Source organism: Pristis pectinata, chromosome 13, assembly GCF_009764475.1.
Source record: "Pristis pectinata isolate sPriPec2 chromosome 13, sPriPec2.1.pri, whole genome shotgun sequence".
NCBI lineage: Eukaryota > Metazoa > Chordata > Chondrichthyes > Rhinopristiformes > Pristidae > Pristis > Pristis pectinata.
In genome coordinates, this window is record NC_067417.1 from 22,314,722 (window position 1) to 22,330,709 (window position 15,988).

Sequence of the window (15,988 nt, forward strand, 5' to 3'; positions counted from 1 at the left end):
ACTGTAATACTTCCAAATAAAACTGTGACATCTTTCTTGTCTACTACAAAGAAATCCACATCATTGCTCTGCTGAGTCTTTGGGTTCACAACCCTCGGTGAACATCTCCCAGCAAGCTTCAGTATAACCTTGTTATACATCATCACCACATGGCTCTTTAGTTTTAACCTGGCTTACTTCAGAAGCACATCATGTATTGTTCCAGAATGAAAGTGAAATATGACTGGCTGACCATGCACCAACATCATGACTTAAGTACATCCATCAGGTGTTTCTTCCACTAATTGACTTTGTTTGGCAACAGGTACATTGTGTTCAAATGGTATTTTGAATCTGAGCCTATCTCCGTTACTGCACAGCTCATCTTTTTTTTAATCCATACTTTCAACATCCTTTTTGGAAATGATTTTCAACATCCACATCATGCACACTTTTTCCCGTAGTCAGGATATTTGTTTTTCAGCCATTCATGTTGCTGTCTATAATATTTGCAATATCTGAAATACTTTGCCTGTTTTTTCCCTTTTCTGCCTTTTGACTGAAGTTTCATCACATGCACTTCCTTCTGTTGGACATCTGGCATGTCCAGTCTGGCTTTGCATGTCCACTCTGCAGCTTTTCAGGTCTGTATGCATTTTCCTGGAATTAACTCCTTCCCACAGGATAGACATTTCCTCTGGTTGGATTCCTGGATTCCACAAATAACCATTGACATCAACTTCTGGATATTTTAATTTAACTGCACATGCACAATACAGATGTTACTTTCATGATGGAATGATAATGAATATCCAATGGGCTCCTGAGAGTTCTATGCCCAGTTGAACAAGGTGCAACTGAGATTTTACTGGTGCACTATGATAAATTTATTGCTCAACAACCATTCTGACCCTGAATTTTGCAAGTGGGCAATCTCATTCATTTCAAAGAAAATTTAACATTTATTTCATTTTGAAGTTTACATTTCAACTTCACACTACAAACTACCAGCAGCAAATCCCAACTAACTTTCCCTCCTAAAATTGTCCTCTCCTTTTCTCTTCCAGACTCCATAATGAAAATTCTTTACCTGAAGAAAATTCAGTTTTCATCTTAATCCACCTACCTCCCCCCCCCCCCACATCCTTCCATCCATATAAATTTTCCAACCCATATACCCAGGGTTCATCTTCCATAAGACCATAAGACATAGGAGCAGAATCAGGCCATTCAGCCCATCGAGTCTGCTTTGTCATTCGATCATGGCTGATTCATTTTTTCCCTCTCAACCCCATTCTCCTGCCTTCTCCCCATAACCTTTGATGCCCTTACTAATCAAGAACAAATCAACCTCCACTTTAAATATATCCAATGACTTGGCCTTCACAGCCGTGTGTGGCAATGAATTCTATAGATTCACCACCTTCTGGCTAAAGAAATTCCTCCTCATCTCTGTTCTATAGGGACGTCTTTTTGTTCTGAGGTTGTGCCCCTCTGGTCCTAGACTCTCCCACTACTGGAAACATCCTCTTCATGTCTACTCTATCCAGGTCTTTCAATATTTGGTAGGTATATTAAAAGGCCTGGATAGAGTAGATGCGGAGAGGATACCCTGCTCAGTTAAACCCTCTGCTACCTCAGTATTGTCAGAGTATCTCCTGACATCTAAGCTTGGATGAGCCACAACTTCCTCCAGTTAAAACATAAAGAATTCTGAAATCATGTATTAGGTCTCTGTCTACAATTCTCTATTTTTGAGCAACTATTGTCAAGTTGATTTATTAACTGAATGCAAATAATTAGAATCTTTTCTGTTCCTTTGTAACTAATAGTGATTTATAGTAGCTTTGAGTTTTTGTTTGTCTTGTTTTTAACAATGTTCTATTTGCTGTTTACCATCAGTTCATGGAAGTGCAATGTACTTGATACACATCCAGTTACACACTCTGTTAAAGGCTTTAGGATAAACAAGATTTAACATCTCTCTGCTATTACCACTTTCAATGCATGGCGTGGTAAGCATGGCAGGTTCTATTATACTTGCTTTCTTTTTATTAGTATGTGTTTTTAATCTTTTATAAGAGTGGTGAATAAGGAAAATTGTAATTCACTAGCTGCACTGATACTTCTGCCTTTACAGGAAGGTTTGCAACCATTGTCATCCTAGGAAAGGTACAGAACCTTTCTGATCAAGTGTCTAAAAAGAGAAAAACCCTATGGTTACCTATATTTTTTTAAATTTAAAATCACTTTATTGCTCCAACAACCCCAAAGCCTGGTTAAAATACAAAAGATTCCAGATTACACAAATTACATACAAAGAACAGAAAAGATACAGTAATGATACTCACAGCAAATAGTAGAAATTAAAGGGATGACTTAAGTATTTTAAACACAAATTAAGAATAATATAGTTTTATGATAAGAAACACATTCGTGTGCAGATCAAACTGACCAGCTAATTTTATCTCTGAATATGTGGTAAGTTAACTGATCTCAACCAAGGTAAGTGAAGGGCAGGTAGGTGGAACCAGGGAGCTGCCATTTAGAACCTATGTCTACACAAGACAAGTTCATCAGATGGCTCCAGGAAAGTGGGGGTACTTTTTCTGGCATGGCTGTGATTTAGAACACATTGGTCAGAGGGCCATCACTATATGTCTCGTTAAAATGTTAGATTCTATCCTAACCTCGTCACTGGAAAAGATCGATCAGCCCCTGGAGCCTGTCTTGCCTTTCACTGTGATCATGGAAAATCAATGCCCTGACTGCAACAACCCTCCTTAACTCCTTAACTTGGCTGAAAACAATCCCAGATTTAAAACTATTAATTGAGGTAACAGCTATTGCCTTTTGTGAGAGGGTGTTCCACACTTCTATCTTTAGAGTGAAGGAGTGTTTCCTAGCCCTTCCCTGAACAGACTGGCTCCAATTTTAAGGTTATATCCCCTTGTCCTAGACTTCCCTATCAACAAACACACAATCCTTAGCTACCCTAGCAAGTCTTTTCAAGCGCCCAAAACAATCAATCATATTACTCCTTAAATTCTCTACATTCCATAGAAGGCAGCATGCATTTAGTTTATATAACTTGTCCTCTTAATCTGAAACCGGTATCCACGCTGTCAGCAATTTAAGAATTTATTTGGCCAGATTGGAACAGGGATGAAATGCTTAAAACTACGCACTTTAACTGACACTCAGCAAACCAAAATGGTTAAACAAAAGATCTTGGTCACAATCCACAAGCCCAAGGAATGGCAAAAGAAGCCAGAAGTCCCAAATCCAGTCACTTTCTAGATATGTAGGTATGTAGAAACTGGCTTACAACATGTTTGAAACTCAGCTGTGATCATAGAAGCCAAAAAACTGATGAACAGTTTTAAAGAATGGGTGACTGTCAATGTTAATAAATTGCAACGATAAAACTGGCCTCCCTGTATACATGCCACCTTTTTTCCCCTCTTTTCATAGCAAAGGTTTTCTTTTAAATTTTAACCTATTCCTGAAGGCAAAGGGTGTAGCTCCTTTTTGACAACTGCTCAACCAACTGATCATTGTTACAAATCCCAGAAAAACAATTAAAAAACAAAATCAAGCAAAATTCAGAGTACTTGAAAGAACAAAACATCAGTGCAGTGAGCTTAACTTTGTAAGTAGAGCAGAGAAGGGGATAAAGTCATTATGCAGCTAATAACAGATCAAGCAAGCAATTTTATTCAGTACATTTCACAAATGTGCCACCTAGTGTGATGTGTAATGTGTGATGTGCCACCTAGTGCTGGTTTGCTAAACCTCCTCAGGGATCAAACCAGACAAACTTCAACAGGATGCTATTTTTGGTGTATTAGCAGTATTTACTTTCTACCTCTGAAAAGAACAAACAAAAATTGCTTTGGCCAATCATGTACATTATAAAAGTGCCAGTATTTTCTGTTCAATATTCAGCATATCAAAATAAATTGAAATGTCGACAATTCCTCTCCCCCCCCCCCCACAGATGCTGCTCAACCTGCTGAGTTCCTCCAGCAGTTTGTTTGTTGCTTCAGATTCCAGCATCTGCAGTTTCTTGTGTATCTAAATTGTCAGTTTATTTTATTTTTATTCCCCACCCAATATCCATTTTATCAGCAAAAAGAAAAAGCTAATGAAATTCTGTTTGGCATTTTAACATGGAGCTGTTATTATACAATTCTGATGAAAAGGTTTCAACCTGAAATTTTAACTGTTTCCCTCTCCTCAAATATTATCTGACCTGCTGAGTATTTACAGCATTTTTGAGTTGCATCAGAATTTCTAGAGTTCTAGCTTTTATATTATACACTTCCCATGGCAAACAAACAATAAGTTAATTTTGATTTTTCTGGATCCTAAGCTTATATCTGATACCTTTTCCTGACATCCTAAATTAGATCAGTAACACACAAACCAGAAGTAAAATTTAAAGTCATGATAGTTTAAGCTAACATGCACTTCCAACATTAATAGCTATTGGAAGTTTATCATTACTTGAGAAAAAGATTATTTTAATAAACAAGATAGAACAAAAATGTTCTCTTTTTAAAACTGATGTGAAAGTTGCTTTGAAGTATTTGAGGCAAGTTGTATTAAATGTCCCTTCACTCTAATATTCTCCTCATATTACTTATCACTGAGTGGGTTGGAGAACTGCAGGATCAGTGCTCAATACTCAACCAGTCTGGGATCTATGCATTAGAAAAACTTAGAGTAGAAAACAAAAGACCATGAGGAATTTGCCATAACAGGCTGTTTATCTTTTCCAATATCTCCATCTATGACAATGACAATGAAGAAAAAGTCACTATCATAGAATTATTATTGTTTGGGGTGGATTAATTAGATAATTTGACCAAAGTGGTCACATAAGAGTGATGGGCTAATGGTCTTATTCTGTGCTGTAACTTTTGATAATTCCAGCTGATACGAAGATCCATATGCAAATCAGTCCATGAAGCAAAACTGAGAAACTCCAAAGCAACTAAACTTAAAATACAGAATTAAGTCTTCTAAAAGTTCTATCCTTCCAATTATTATCACACATCATCCACATACCTACATCAATATTACTATTCTAAGACAATGTTCAATTTAATTATTATGGTCAAGGCCTGTTTAAGCTTACAAAAGGAAAAGCCAAAGAAAGATTGCCTGTCTGATGTGCTAGGTGGCAATAATTTCCCACCTCCAACTATCTCCTACAATTTGCAGCAGTATCTTGGCCTCACTCGTGGCAATCCAGGTAATATCAATGTTTGCCTGCAGACCAGGAACCACATGGAGGTGGCATCTTAAAAGAAAATGACACATAGAATTAATTTTCCAAAAGCAACAATCAAATTATGTGATTTACATTTTTGTATCTATTCAATGTAAAATGGAAGGATCATTGTTCACTTGGCTTCATTTTCCTGATGTGCATGGAGTGCAGACAAGATCTTTCCTAGTAACATGGACTGAGAAATTCAATACTTAATTTTCATGATTATTCCAATAATCAGTTATTTACGAGGAGAGAGTCAAATTTAGAAGAGCTGATTGAGTGAAACCGTTACATGTTATATGCAGCAGTGCTGTCTTCAAATCATAACCCAATTTGAATTATTACAGGTGTTTGATTAGGCTTGAATATTCAGAACTTCAAAGGTAAGATATAACTAAAGCCTAAAATAACTAAAGAATAATATGGTAAGACCAAGGACAAAGAGAACCTCCTGCATTGCATTATCATCTTGCTTCTCCTTTTCTCACCTCGCAGCCAGCCAATTTGAAAGTTTGGCAGGTAACCACGACAGGAATCCACATCCAGGATTCCTGGGAGCAGGTAAATGTTAACATTCTCCTTGACAGCCCTCTTCCTCATCCTATATTTTTAAAGATCCAGCCATCGAAACAAACGCAAAAGCGCAAAGACTGTGTTCTACTTTTATAAGTTCGCAGAAATAATTTGCGAGGAAGTGAACGGTATATAAAAAAATTGAAAGCTGTCAAATGTTACTTGGAGATTTTTATCCATAGGAAGGTAGAAACAATTCATTGCTGCTTTTAAATGTCTCATACCAAGTTCGAGGAGGTGCTTATTTCTATAGCAAACAGAAAATGCCCAGCAGCAGGTCAGAGAAACAGTTAACGTTTCAGGTCAATGAGCTTTCTCCCCTCGACGTGCTGGATACTTCCACTATTTTATGGTTTTATTTCAGATTTTCAGCATCTCCAGCTATTGGCTTTTCTGCTCCTATTACATTTTGTTTCTCACATTTCCTCTGGGCAAATCTGATGTTGAAGCCCCCAGCCCTGGCAAGTTGTTGTTCGCCAGTGCCACCGTCAGCGAAGCGGCCAAACTCTTCCCACCCCCGCAATGCTCCAACGCCATTGGACAGAGCTGGGTTGATGCTCGCAGCCTGCGGCCAGCAGACCACGTGACCTTAACGCACAGAGTAGGCTGGCGCCGCGCTTCGAATGTCCTTCAAACCCAATGAAGGATTGACGCGCTTTGCGGGCGTAAGTACTTAAATATCAGGTGAACGGCGTGTGAGAAGACCCAGCCTATGCTTTCAACTTTATTAACGATCGAAAATCAACAACCAACGTTAGCGGCAGATGGTAAGCGTCTTAGCCCCGCATAAATATGGCGCCGGCGTTCAGCCGTGCTCTCCTTACCACTGATTGGTCGATATGGGGTGGCTTGTTAACAACGCGTGGTGATCGTGCTGTGGTTCTGATTGGTTGATAGTCGTTTCGTCTGATGACGTTGGCAGTGTCGCTGTGGCCTGTTGCGAACCTTCAGCCAATCGTCGTGAAGCGATGGAAAGGTAGCAGGATGGTGTGATTGACGGCTACGTCTGGCCCCCAACAGTTGGGCAGGCAGCTGCACCGTGTTGATGGCTGAGGACAGGAACATTTTGCGGGTTACCTGCACGGCTCCAGTGAATATTGCTGTAATAAAATACTGTGAGTACTGACGCTGGATCTAAGAACTAGCTTCGTCCTGCTCCCTTTGTTTCCTAATGTTCTCATCAGCACACCTGCTATTTTAAGGCGCTCAAATTATATTGTTCCTGGGAATGTGGGATTAAACGTGGCAGCTTTCTTAAACGGCATGGCCACCTTCTGTGCTTTAAAATGTAATGATTTTGTGTACAATGTGCGCAGTGCATGATTCTAACTTTCAGCCATAACATGATAGAACATTTGGTGTTCATGATGGATGTACTCGAATATCTGAAACAAAGTGAATTTATTAAATGTAAGGAATGAAAACGTTCATGAACAAGTAGAACACTTGAGCTGCTTACTAATAATTTCATCCAAATCGGATAATAACAATTTAAGTGTACATCTTTTGGTTCATCGTTATTGTGTTAAACTGACAGTAACTTTGAGCATCTGCAGATGTTCACTTAAACAAAAATCCAGATGTTGGTATCAATGATAACATTCCTCTGCAGTTGCACTGGTATCAGAGGTATTGGAGCCATTTGTCATAGTGCTTGTTCTGATAAAAGAACTGAAAAGTTAACTCCACTTTTAAACACAGTACAGCACAAGAATGGCCCATGATGTCTGTGCCAATGCCAATCCAAACTAACCCCTTCTGTCTCCACACGGTCCATATCACTCCAGTCCCAGCTTATTCATGTGTCTGTCTGAATGCCTTCTTAATTGATGCTATTGTATCTGCTTCCACCACTTTTCCTGGCAGGCTCCAGGCTCTTGCCACTCTGCTTTTATTAAAAAAAACACTTGCTTTGTAAATTTCCTTTTAAACTTTTCCACCTCTCTCCTTAAATTAGTAAATTGGTCACATGTACCAAGGTACAGTTTACCAATCTACCCTTTCTATGCCTCTCTATCTCCTTCCTGTACTTGTCTGGTATTTGACATTTCCACCCTGGGAAAAAGATGCTGACTATCTACCCTTTCTATGCCTCTCACAACTTTATATACTTATCAGATCTCCCCTCAGCCTCGGATGCTGTAGAGAAAACAAACCAAGTTTGTCCAACCTCTCCTTGTAGCTAATGCTCCCTAACCAAGCAATATCTGGGGAACCTCTTCTGTACCCCCCCCCCCCCCCCCAAAGTCTCCACATCCTTCCTGTAATACAACAACCAGAACTGCACACAATGCTCCAAAGGTGGTCCAACCAGAGTTTTATACAGCTGCAACATGACTTGTACACTCAATATGCCAATTAATGAATGCAAATATGCCGTGTACCACCTTTATCCTCTATCTACTTGTGTTGCATCCCAAGATCCCTCATATCATTACTCCTAAGGGTTCTGCTATTTACTATATACTTTCCTCTTGCATTTGATCTCCCAAAGTGCAATACCTCACACTTCTCTGGATTAAAGTTCATTTGCCATTTCTCTACCCACACCTCTGCTGAATCCTTTGACAATCTTCCTCACAGTCCACAACTCTGCAAAATTTGCTGATCAACCCACCTACACTTTTGTCCAAATCATTTGTGTGTGTGTATATATCACGAACAACAGTGATTTCAGCACTGATCTTTGCAGAACACTGCTGGTTGGTCACAGACTCCATTCTTCTACCATTTCCCTCTATGTTTTATGTTCAAGCTAATTTTGAATCCAATCTATCAACTCTCTAAGGATCCCATGTGCCTTAATCTTTTGGATCAGCTTACCATGAGGACCTTGTCAAAAGCTTTGCTAAATGGACAACATCCATTGCCCTGCTCTCATCAATCACTTTAGTCACCGCCACAAAAAAAACTATCAAGTTTGTAAGTCATGACCCTCAGCACAAGCAATTCTAGCTATTCCTAAATAAGTCTATGCTTTTCCAGAGGTGAGTAGATCCTATCCCAAAGATTCTTCTCCAATAATTTCCCTATCACTGATGTAAGGCTCACTGGCCTATAATTTTCTCTATTTCCCTTCTTAAACAGTGGAACAACATTGGCTATTAGCCAGTCCTCTGGAACCTCACTTGTGACTACAGAGGATACAAAGATCTCTGTCAAGGCTCCAGCAACCTCCTTTCTTGTTTCTCTCAATAACCTCGGATAGATTTTATAAGGCCCTGGGGACTTTTCCACTTTGGTGTTCTTCAAGAGCCCCAATACCACCTCCTCCTTGATATCAATATGCCTAAGAATATCAGCATACTCTTCTATGATCTCACTATACTCCATATCCTTTTCCTTGGTGAATACTGATGCAAAGTATTCAGTTTAGTACCTTGCCCACTTCCTCTGGCTCCAGGCATAAATTTCCTCCTTTGTCCTTGAGTGGTCCTACCCTCTCCCTAATAACCTTGTTTTTAATGTAGGTAAATACACTCCACTCCAGAATTGCTGCTTGACCTGTCCAGTATTCCCACAGTTTTCTGTTTTTTGTCAAGCTAACTTCGGTTTGACGCCACTATGAATTGTTTCACACCTGTGGTGCTGCACCTCCTTAGTTCCAGTATTGACCATTGCTTTCTTTTCCAGAGTTAATGAATTGCTGTTAAATTCAATTTTTATGCTTTCCTCTCACTCAAAATAATAATTTGTAGCAGCTGCTACCGTGATGTGAAAGTAAGACACTAGTCGATGAGCTGCAGAACAAAAACTGATTTATTTTCCCGCCTTGAGCAGGCCTTTTAAGAGGGACGGTTCCCGTCCACCGGAAACGGAAATGACGTGTGCGCTACGTCATCAAACTTTTCCTGCGCACAGGTTCTACCTGTCGCTCGGGGAAGACGAAGGCCCAGCGCCATCTTGGGCCTCGCCGCTCCGACAATGCGCGACCCAACCGCTGAGCTGGTTTGCTTGCTCGGATGGTGAGTTGCTACACAACCGCCCCCCCCCACTGAACCGGCAATACGGTCCCCAGGGTTCGCAGGCTGTGCTAGCCGTTGCTTAGTTGGTCGGCCTCTGTGTCGCAGTGTTAGGACCTCGACCAATTGTTGTAGATCTAAATGGGCCGGTTTGAGGCGGTCTGTCGTGAAAACCTCTTCCTTGCCCCCAGTGTCCAAAATAAAGGTGGACCCATTATTCCTGATGACCAGGAATGGCCCCTTGTATGGTCGTTGCAACAATGCCCAGGTGTGCCCCTGCGAGCGAAAACAAACTTAGTCTCGTAGTTCCTTGGGCTCACAGGATGGGGTTTGACCATGCCGTGAAGTGGGAATTGGTGCCAAGCTGCCGAGCTCTCACACAGTCTTTCCAGGACTGCCGTGGGTTGTTCCTCTTGGCCCCGAAGGGTGGGTATGAAATCCCCTGGGACGACCAGGGGCGCACCATACATGAGTTCAGCTGACAAAGCGTGGAGATCTTCCTTGGGCGCAGTGCGTATGCCGAGCAGGACCTAAGGCAGTTCGTCGACCCAGTTAGGACCTTTCAGGCAGGCCATCGGGACTGATTTCAGATGGCGGTGGAAACGTTCCACCAACCCGTTTGATTGAGGGTTGTAGGCTGTGGTGGTGTGCAGCTGCGTCCCTAGCATGTTCGCTAATGCAGACCAGAGGCTGGAGGTAAACTGGGTGCCCCTGTCTGAAGTGATGTGAGCAGGAACACCAAAACCCAAGATCCAAGTTGTGAGCAGCGCCTGGGTGCAGGAATCAGTCGTGATGTTGGATAAAGGGGTTGCCTCTGGCCACCTCATGAACCGGTCCACAATGGTAAGGAGGTATCGGGCTCCTCTTGAAACTGGCAGAGGACCGACTAGGTCGACGTGGATGTGGTTGAACCTTCTACGGGTAGGCTCGAACTGCTGTGGCGGGACCTTGGTGTGTCGTTGGATTTTTGAGGTCTGGCAGTGCGGACAAGTCCTGGCCCACTCACTGACCTGTTTGCGCAGGCTGTGCCAGACAAACTTGCTGGTGACCAGTTGGACAGTTGATCAGATGGACGGGTGCGCCAACCCGTGTACCGAGTCGAAAACGTGTTTCCGCCAGGCTGCAGGAACTATAGGGCGGGGCTGACCTGTTGCGATATTGCAAAGGAGGGTCTGCTGACCAGGACCAACTAAGAAATCTTGGAGCTGCAGGCCCGAGACTGCAGTTCTCTAGCTGGGCAGCTCGTCGTCGGCTTGCTGTGTGTCAGCCAGGGCTGTGTAGTCTACACCCAGGGACAGGCTGTGGATGGTCGGTCTGGAAAGTGCGTCAGCAACGACATTGTCTTTTCTGGAGACATGTTGGATATCCGTTGTGAATTCAGAAATGTAGGAAAAATGTCGCTGCTGACGAGCTGACCAGGGATTGGAGACCTTGGAGGAGGCGAAGGACAAAGGCTTATGGTCAGTGAAAGCGGTGAAAGGCTTGCCTTCTAAAAAGTACCGGAAATGCCGGACCGCGAGGTACAGCGCTAGAAGTTCCCGATCAAAAGCGCTGTATTTCAGTTTGGGTGGTCTAAGGTGCCTGCTGAAAAATGCCAAGGGTTGCCAACTGCCTTCGGTTAGTTGTTCCAGTACTCCACCAACCGTGGTGTTGAATGCGTCCACCATGAGGGCAGTTGGGACGTCTGTCCTAGAGTGTACCAGCATCGTGGCATCTGCCAGGGCGTCCTTGGCCTTAACGAAGGCAGCCGCAGCCTCGTCGTTCCAGGCGATGTCTGGCAAGGGCAAGGACATCAGCAAGAACGAAGGGCACATGATACGGGCTGCTGCAGGGATGAGCCTATGGTAAAAGTTGACCATCCCCAGGTATTCCTGCAGGCCTTTGACCGTTGTCACGAACCAGCAACAAAAGAAACACACTGAGCATGATTCAGTGTTAAAAACTATTTTATTAATCACTACTTATGATAATACGTAAAATAAAAGTAAAAATGTTAGTATGTTAGAATTCAAAAATTTTAAACCTTGAACGTTAACCCCAAAACTAAACTCTTCTTGTGTGTGTGGCAAAGTCCCAAACTCCCAGTTCAGGAATGGTTCTTAAAGTTCAGTTCCGCAAGCCATAAGGTGAAACTTGAGTAAGGGCTTCTTCAACAACCACCGTTGTCAGAAGATAAGACGTAGACGTAGAGAAACATAGAGAGAGTAAATACGAAATCCAAATGTTCCACGATGGAACCCAAGTGACACTTCAGTGTTTACTCGGTAGTGACTTCCTCACCCCGAAAAGCATCCGAATCGTGGTCGTCCACACACAAATACCTGTTTCCTTCTACAGGTCAGCAGCAAAGTGAACTCCACCGGATTACTTCCAACTTCCATACATGGATTTCAGTGGCAAACACAGTTATTGTTTCTCATCCATCGATAGAGAAAACAAGCAAGCTGGTGTCTCTCTCCCTTCTCTCTCTCCTTCTTCTTCTAACTTCTTCAACAACGTCATTACGTCCTTTATCTTCTATTGACGTAAGCACGCCCCACACACATACACACACACTCTCTATCTTAAAGGGACTTTCACTGAGTCCGTAACACCGTGTTGGGACGGGCAAAATGGTGGATAGCATCTACCTTGGCAGGTGGGGGTGTTGCTCCTTCGCTGGTGATTCTGTGGCCGAAGAAATCGATAGAGTTGAGTCTGAATTGGCGCTTGGCTGGGTTGATAGGGAGGCCGAAATCACGGAGACGGGAGTACAGTTGGCGGAGGTGGGAAAGGTGTTCTTGGTGGTCATGGCTGGTGATTAGTATGTCATCTAAGTAAATGAACACAAAGTCCAGGTCATGGCCTACCACGTCCATCAGCTGCTGGAAGGTCTGCGCGGCGTTCTTAAGGCCGAACGGCATTTGAAGGAATTCGAAGAGGCCAAATGGAGTGATAAGTGTAGTTTTGGGGACGTCGTCAGGGTGGACCGGGATTTGGTGGTATCCCCGGACGAGGTCCACCTTGGAGAAGATGTGGGCCCCGTGTAGGTTCGCCGCGAAGTCCTGGATGTGAGGGATGGGGTAGCGGTCCAGGGTGGTGGCGTCATTCAGCCTGCGGTAGTCGCCGCAGGGCCTCCACTCGTCGGTGGCTTTGGGGACCAGTGCAGGGGGGAGGCCCAGGGGCTGTCTGACCTGCGAATGATCCCCAGCTCTTCCATGCGGTGGAACTCTTCCTTTGCCAGGCGGAGTTTGTCTGGAGGTAGTCGTCATGCTCAGGCATGAAGGGGTGGCCCTGTGGTAATGATGTGATGCCGCACCCCGTGTTTGGGCATCGAATTTGTAAACTGAGGTGCCAAAACCGATGGGAACTCGGCTAGGAGCTTGGTGAACTCATTGCCAGACAGGGAAATGCAGTCCAGGTGCGGGGCTGGTAGGCTGGCTTCTCCCAGGGAGAAGGGTTGGAAAGTTCTGGAGTGCACTAACCGTTTCCCTCGCAGGTCGACTAACAGGCTGTGGGCCCGAAGGAAATCGGCTCCCAGGAGTGGCCGGGTGACGGCAGCAAGGGTAAAGTTTCAGGTAAAACAGCTGTCGCCAAATTGTAATTGAACTGCACGGGTACCAAAAGTCTGTATTGTTGTGCTGTTTGCGGCTTTGAGTGCGGGACCCTGTTGCCTGCTACGAGTGTTGCGGCCGGTCGGGGGCAAAATACTGACCTCTGCTTGACGAGGAAACGAAGCCCGGACCGCTTGTCCTGAATGAAAGGAGGCTGTGTTGGCGGCCAGCCATCGTAGCCATCAGCGGCGGCTGGTGCTTCCCTGAAACTTGCAAGGTGGGCGGCATCGACGGGCCTCTGCGCCCCACCTCTGATGGTAGAAACACAGCTGGTCGCCAGTGTCATCGTCTGTGTTTCCGGGGTGTGGTTGCTCGGTTGCTGGGACTGGTTTAGGTAGGCTTTGGGCCCATGGTCTGGCGACTTGGCCAATGGACGACCCGCCCTCGCGTTTGGCCTTGCACAGGGCATCTGCCTGGGCGGCTACCTCACATGGGTTGCTGAAATCGGCGTCGGCCAACAGCAGGTGAATGTCATCGGGTAGCTGTTCGAGGAAGGCATGTTCGAACATGAGGCAGGGCTTGTGTCCCTCAGCCAAGGCCAGCATCTCGTTCATCAGGGCCGATGGGGATCTGTCCCCCAGGCCGTCGAGATGAAGCAGGCGGGTGGCGCGTTTGCGACGGGAGAGGCTGAAGGTCCAAATAAGGTCTTTGAAAGCCGGGTACTTGCCTTCCTCCGGAGGGAACTGGATGAAGTCTCCAACCTGGGCAGCCGTCTCCTGGTCCAGGGAGCTGACCACGTGGTAGTACTTTGTGGAGTCGGAGGTGATATGCCGAAGTTGGAATTGTGCTTCGGCGTGGTCGGACCAGACGCGGGGCCGAAGCGTCCAAAAGGTGGGCAGCTTGAGTGCCACTGCATTGGCTGCTGCGCTGTCGTCCATTGTGTGGGTCCAAAATCCATTTGGACCGTCGGGGTCACCAATGTAGCGGCTGCTACCGCAACGTGAAAGTAAGACACTAGTCATTGAGCTGCAAAACAAAACTGATTTATTTTCCCTCCTTGCGTGGGCCTTTTAAGAGGGATGGTTCCCGCCCACCGAAAACAAATGACGTATGCACTACATCATCAAACTTCTCCTGCGAGTGGGTTCTCCCCGTCGCTCGGGGAAGATGAAGGCCCAGTGCCATCTTGGGCCTCGCCACTCCGACAACACGCAACCCAACCGCTGAGCTGGTTCGCTTGTTCAGACGGTGAGTCACTACAAATTGAAAATATTGAATGAGCAACAACTTGGTTCAACCATAATCACAGCACATCATTAAAACAATCTCTCTGACCCTGACAATCTAATTGTACAATGTGGAGTCAAATAACCGCAATATTTTAAAGTGCTGTGAACTTTAATTACATTTAATTTTTAAAGTTTATTTCAGACCCTGCTTCAATCGCAATCCTTACAGAAAGTAAAATGATTGAATTGCAACCTGTTCTTTTCACTACTTGGTTTTCTGTCTGTACAAATGCTTCAATTCAATTGGCTAATCAACTGATTTTGATGGTCTTGTTTTTTTTCATGCCAGATAATCTTTGTATGTGGTGCTAGATTCTAATTAATGGCAAAATAGAAGAAATTAAAGCTCTAGTGCACTAATTATTTGTGGACTTTTCCTTTTTCAAGGTTACAGGTGAGGATCATCTTTTTGTTGCTGATCACAAATTCCACCCAATAAATCTTGTAAAGCAAGAAGTATAACTAGGTGTTGCCAGTCATTAAATTGTCACAGAAACATTACAGATGCTTTCCTGTTATGGGTTGCATTGTTTACTCTGTTCACATTAAGTTGTCAAGCATAAAATTTTGGAGTCAAAATAATAAAATGTTGACGTGCTTCCCTTTTGCTTGTATTGGGTGGCAGCCTTTCACTGAAAGGAAAAGGAGCTTTGGATTGTGTAGTTTGCAAGGTCAGTGGAGTTGTGATGGCTTCAAGATAACAGTTGGTAGTGTAGAATGGAAACCTAGATTTATCATCATTGTTCAAGAAGCAATGGATAGTGAGGCAAGAGGAGTTAAGGCCCAATGGTACTTGTTGCTGACAAGTCATGTCTGGTAATGAATATCCACTCAATGCCTTTAAGTCTACACCCAATTTTACCTGAGGAAGCAAAAAGATTTTCCATACTAAGGCCAGTGGTCAGAATTGGGGAATAGAATAAATGTTTTTGTGGACAATAACATCAAAAGTAGTGATAAGGGTGGCAAGTTAGAGCACAAAGGTTATGTAATAATAATTCATAGCCAAAGACTATATATTCAAGATGATGCCTGAACACCAAATTAATTTGGAGAGAAAAGGGCAAGAGGAACTTGGAAGGAGGTTACAAGTAGCAAAAATGACAGATTGTCCATTGGAGGGGCCTAAAAAATTGAAGGAGTCTAAAACAAAGGAGGGAGGATATAATGATGCAGGTTTGAGGTGGGGAACAAAAAAAAATTAAAAAGAAAAAATCTGAAAGGGCAGAACAAGATGAAGCCGCCAAAACAGGCCGGGTCCAAGGAAAACTGGAGACTAAATCATGATTTAGTGATTAGGTTCAAACCACAATCAAGACATTTTGGGCATGGCAGATGTTAATTTGGTTATCTCTGATAAAGTAGCATTTG

The 15,988-nt window shown here is 43.7% G+C and overlaps 1 protein-coding gene across 4 annotated transcripts in view; it reads left to right on the plus strand.

The window, feature by feature from the left end:
- Positions 1 to 6,388: 6,388 nt before the first annotated feature.
- mvda (mevalonate (diphospho) decarboxylase a) overlaps positions 6,389 to 15,988 on the plus strand; it is a 30,627-nt gene continuing 21,027 nt past the window's right edge. The window contains exons 1-2 of one of the 4 annotated variants that reach the window (XM_052028095.1): positions 6,448 to 6,600; positions 6,756 to 6,948. In XM_052028095.1, coding sequence (XP_051884055.1) covers positions 6,879 to 6,948 — 70 coding nt within the window. In that variant the 5' untranslated portion in view covers positions 6,448 to 6,600; positions 6,756 to 6,878. Of the gene's footprint in view, positions 6,601 to 6,730; positions 6,949 to 15,988 lie in introns of all 4 variants that reach the window. The other 3 variants (XM_052028097.1, XM_052028094.1, XM_052028096.1) reach the window with 3 other exon arrangements.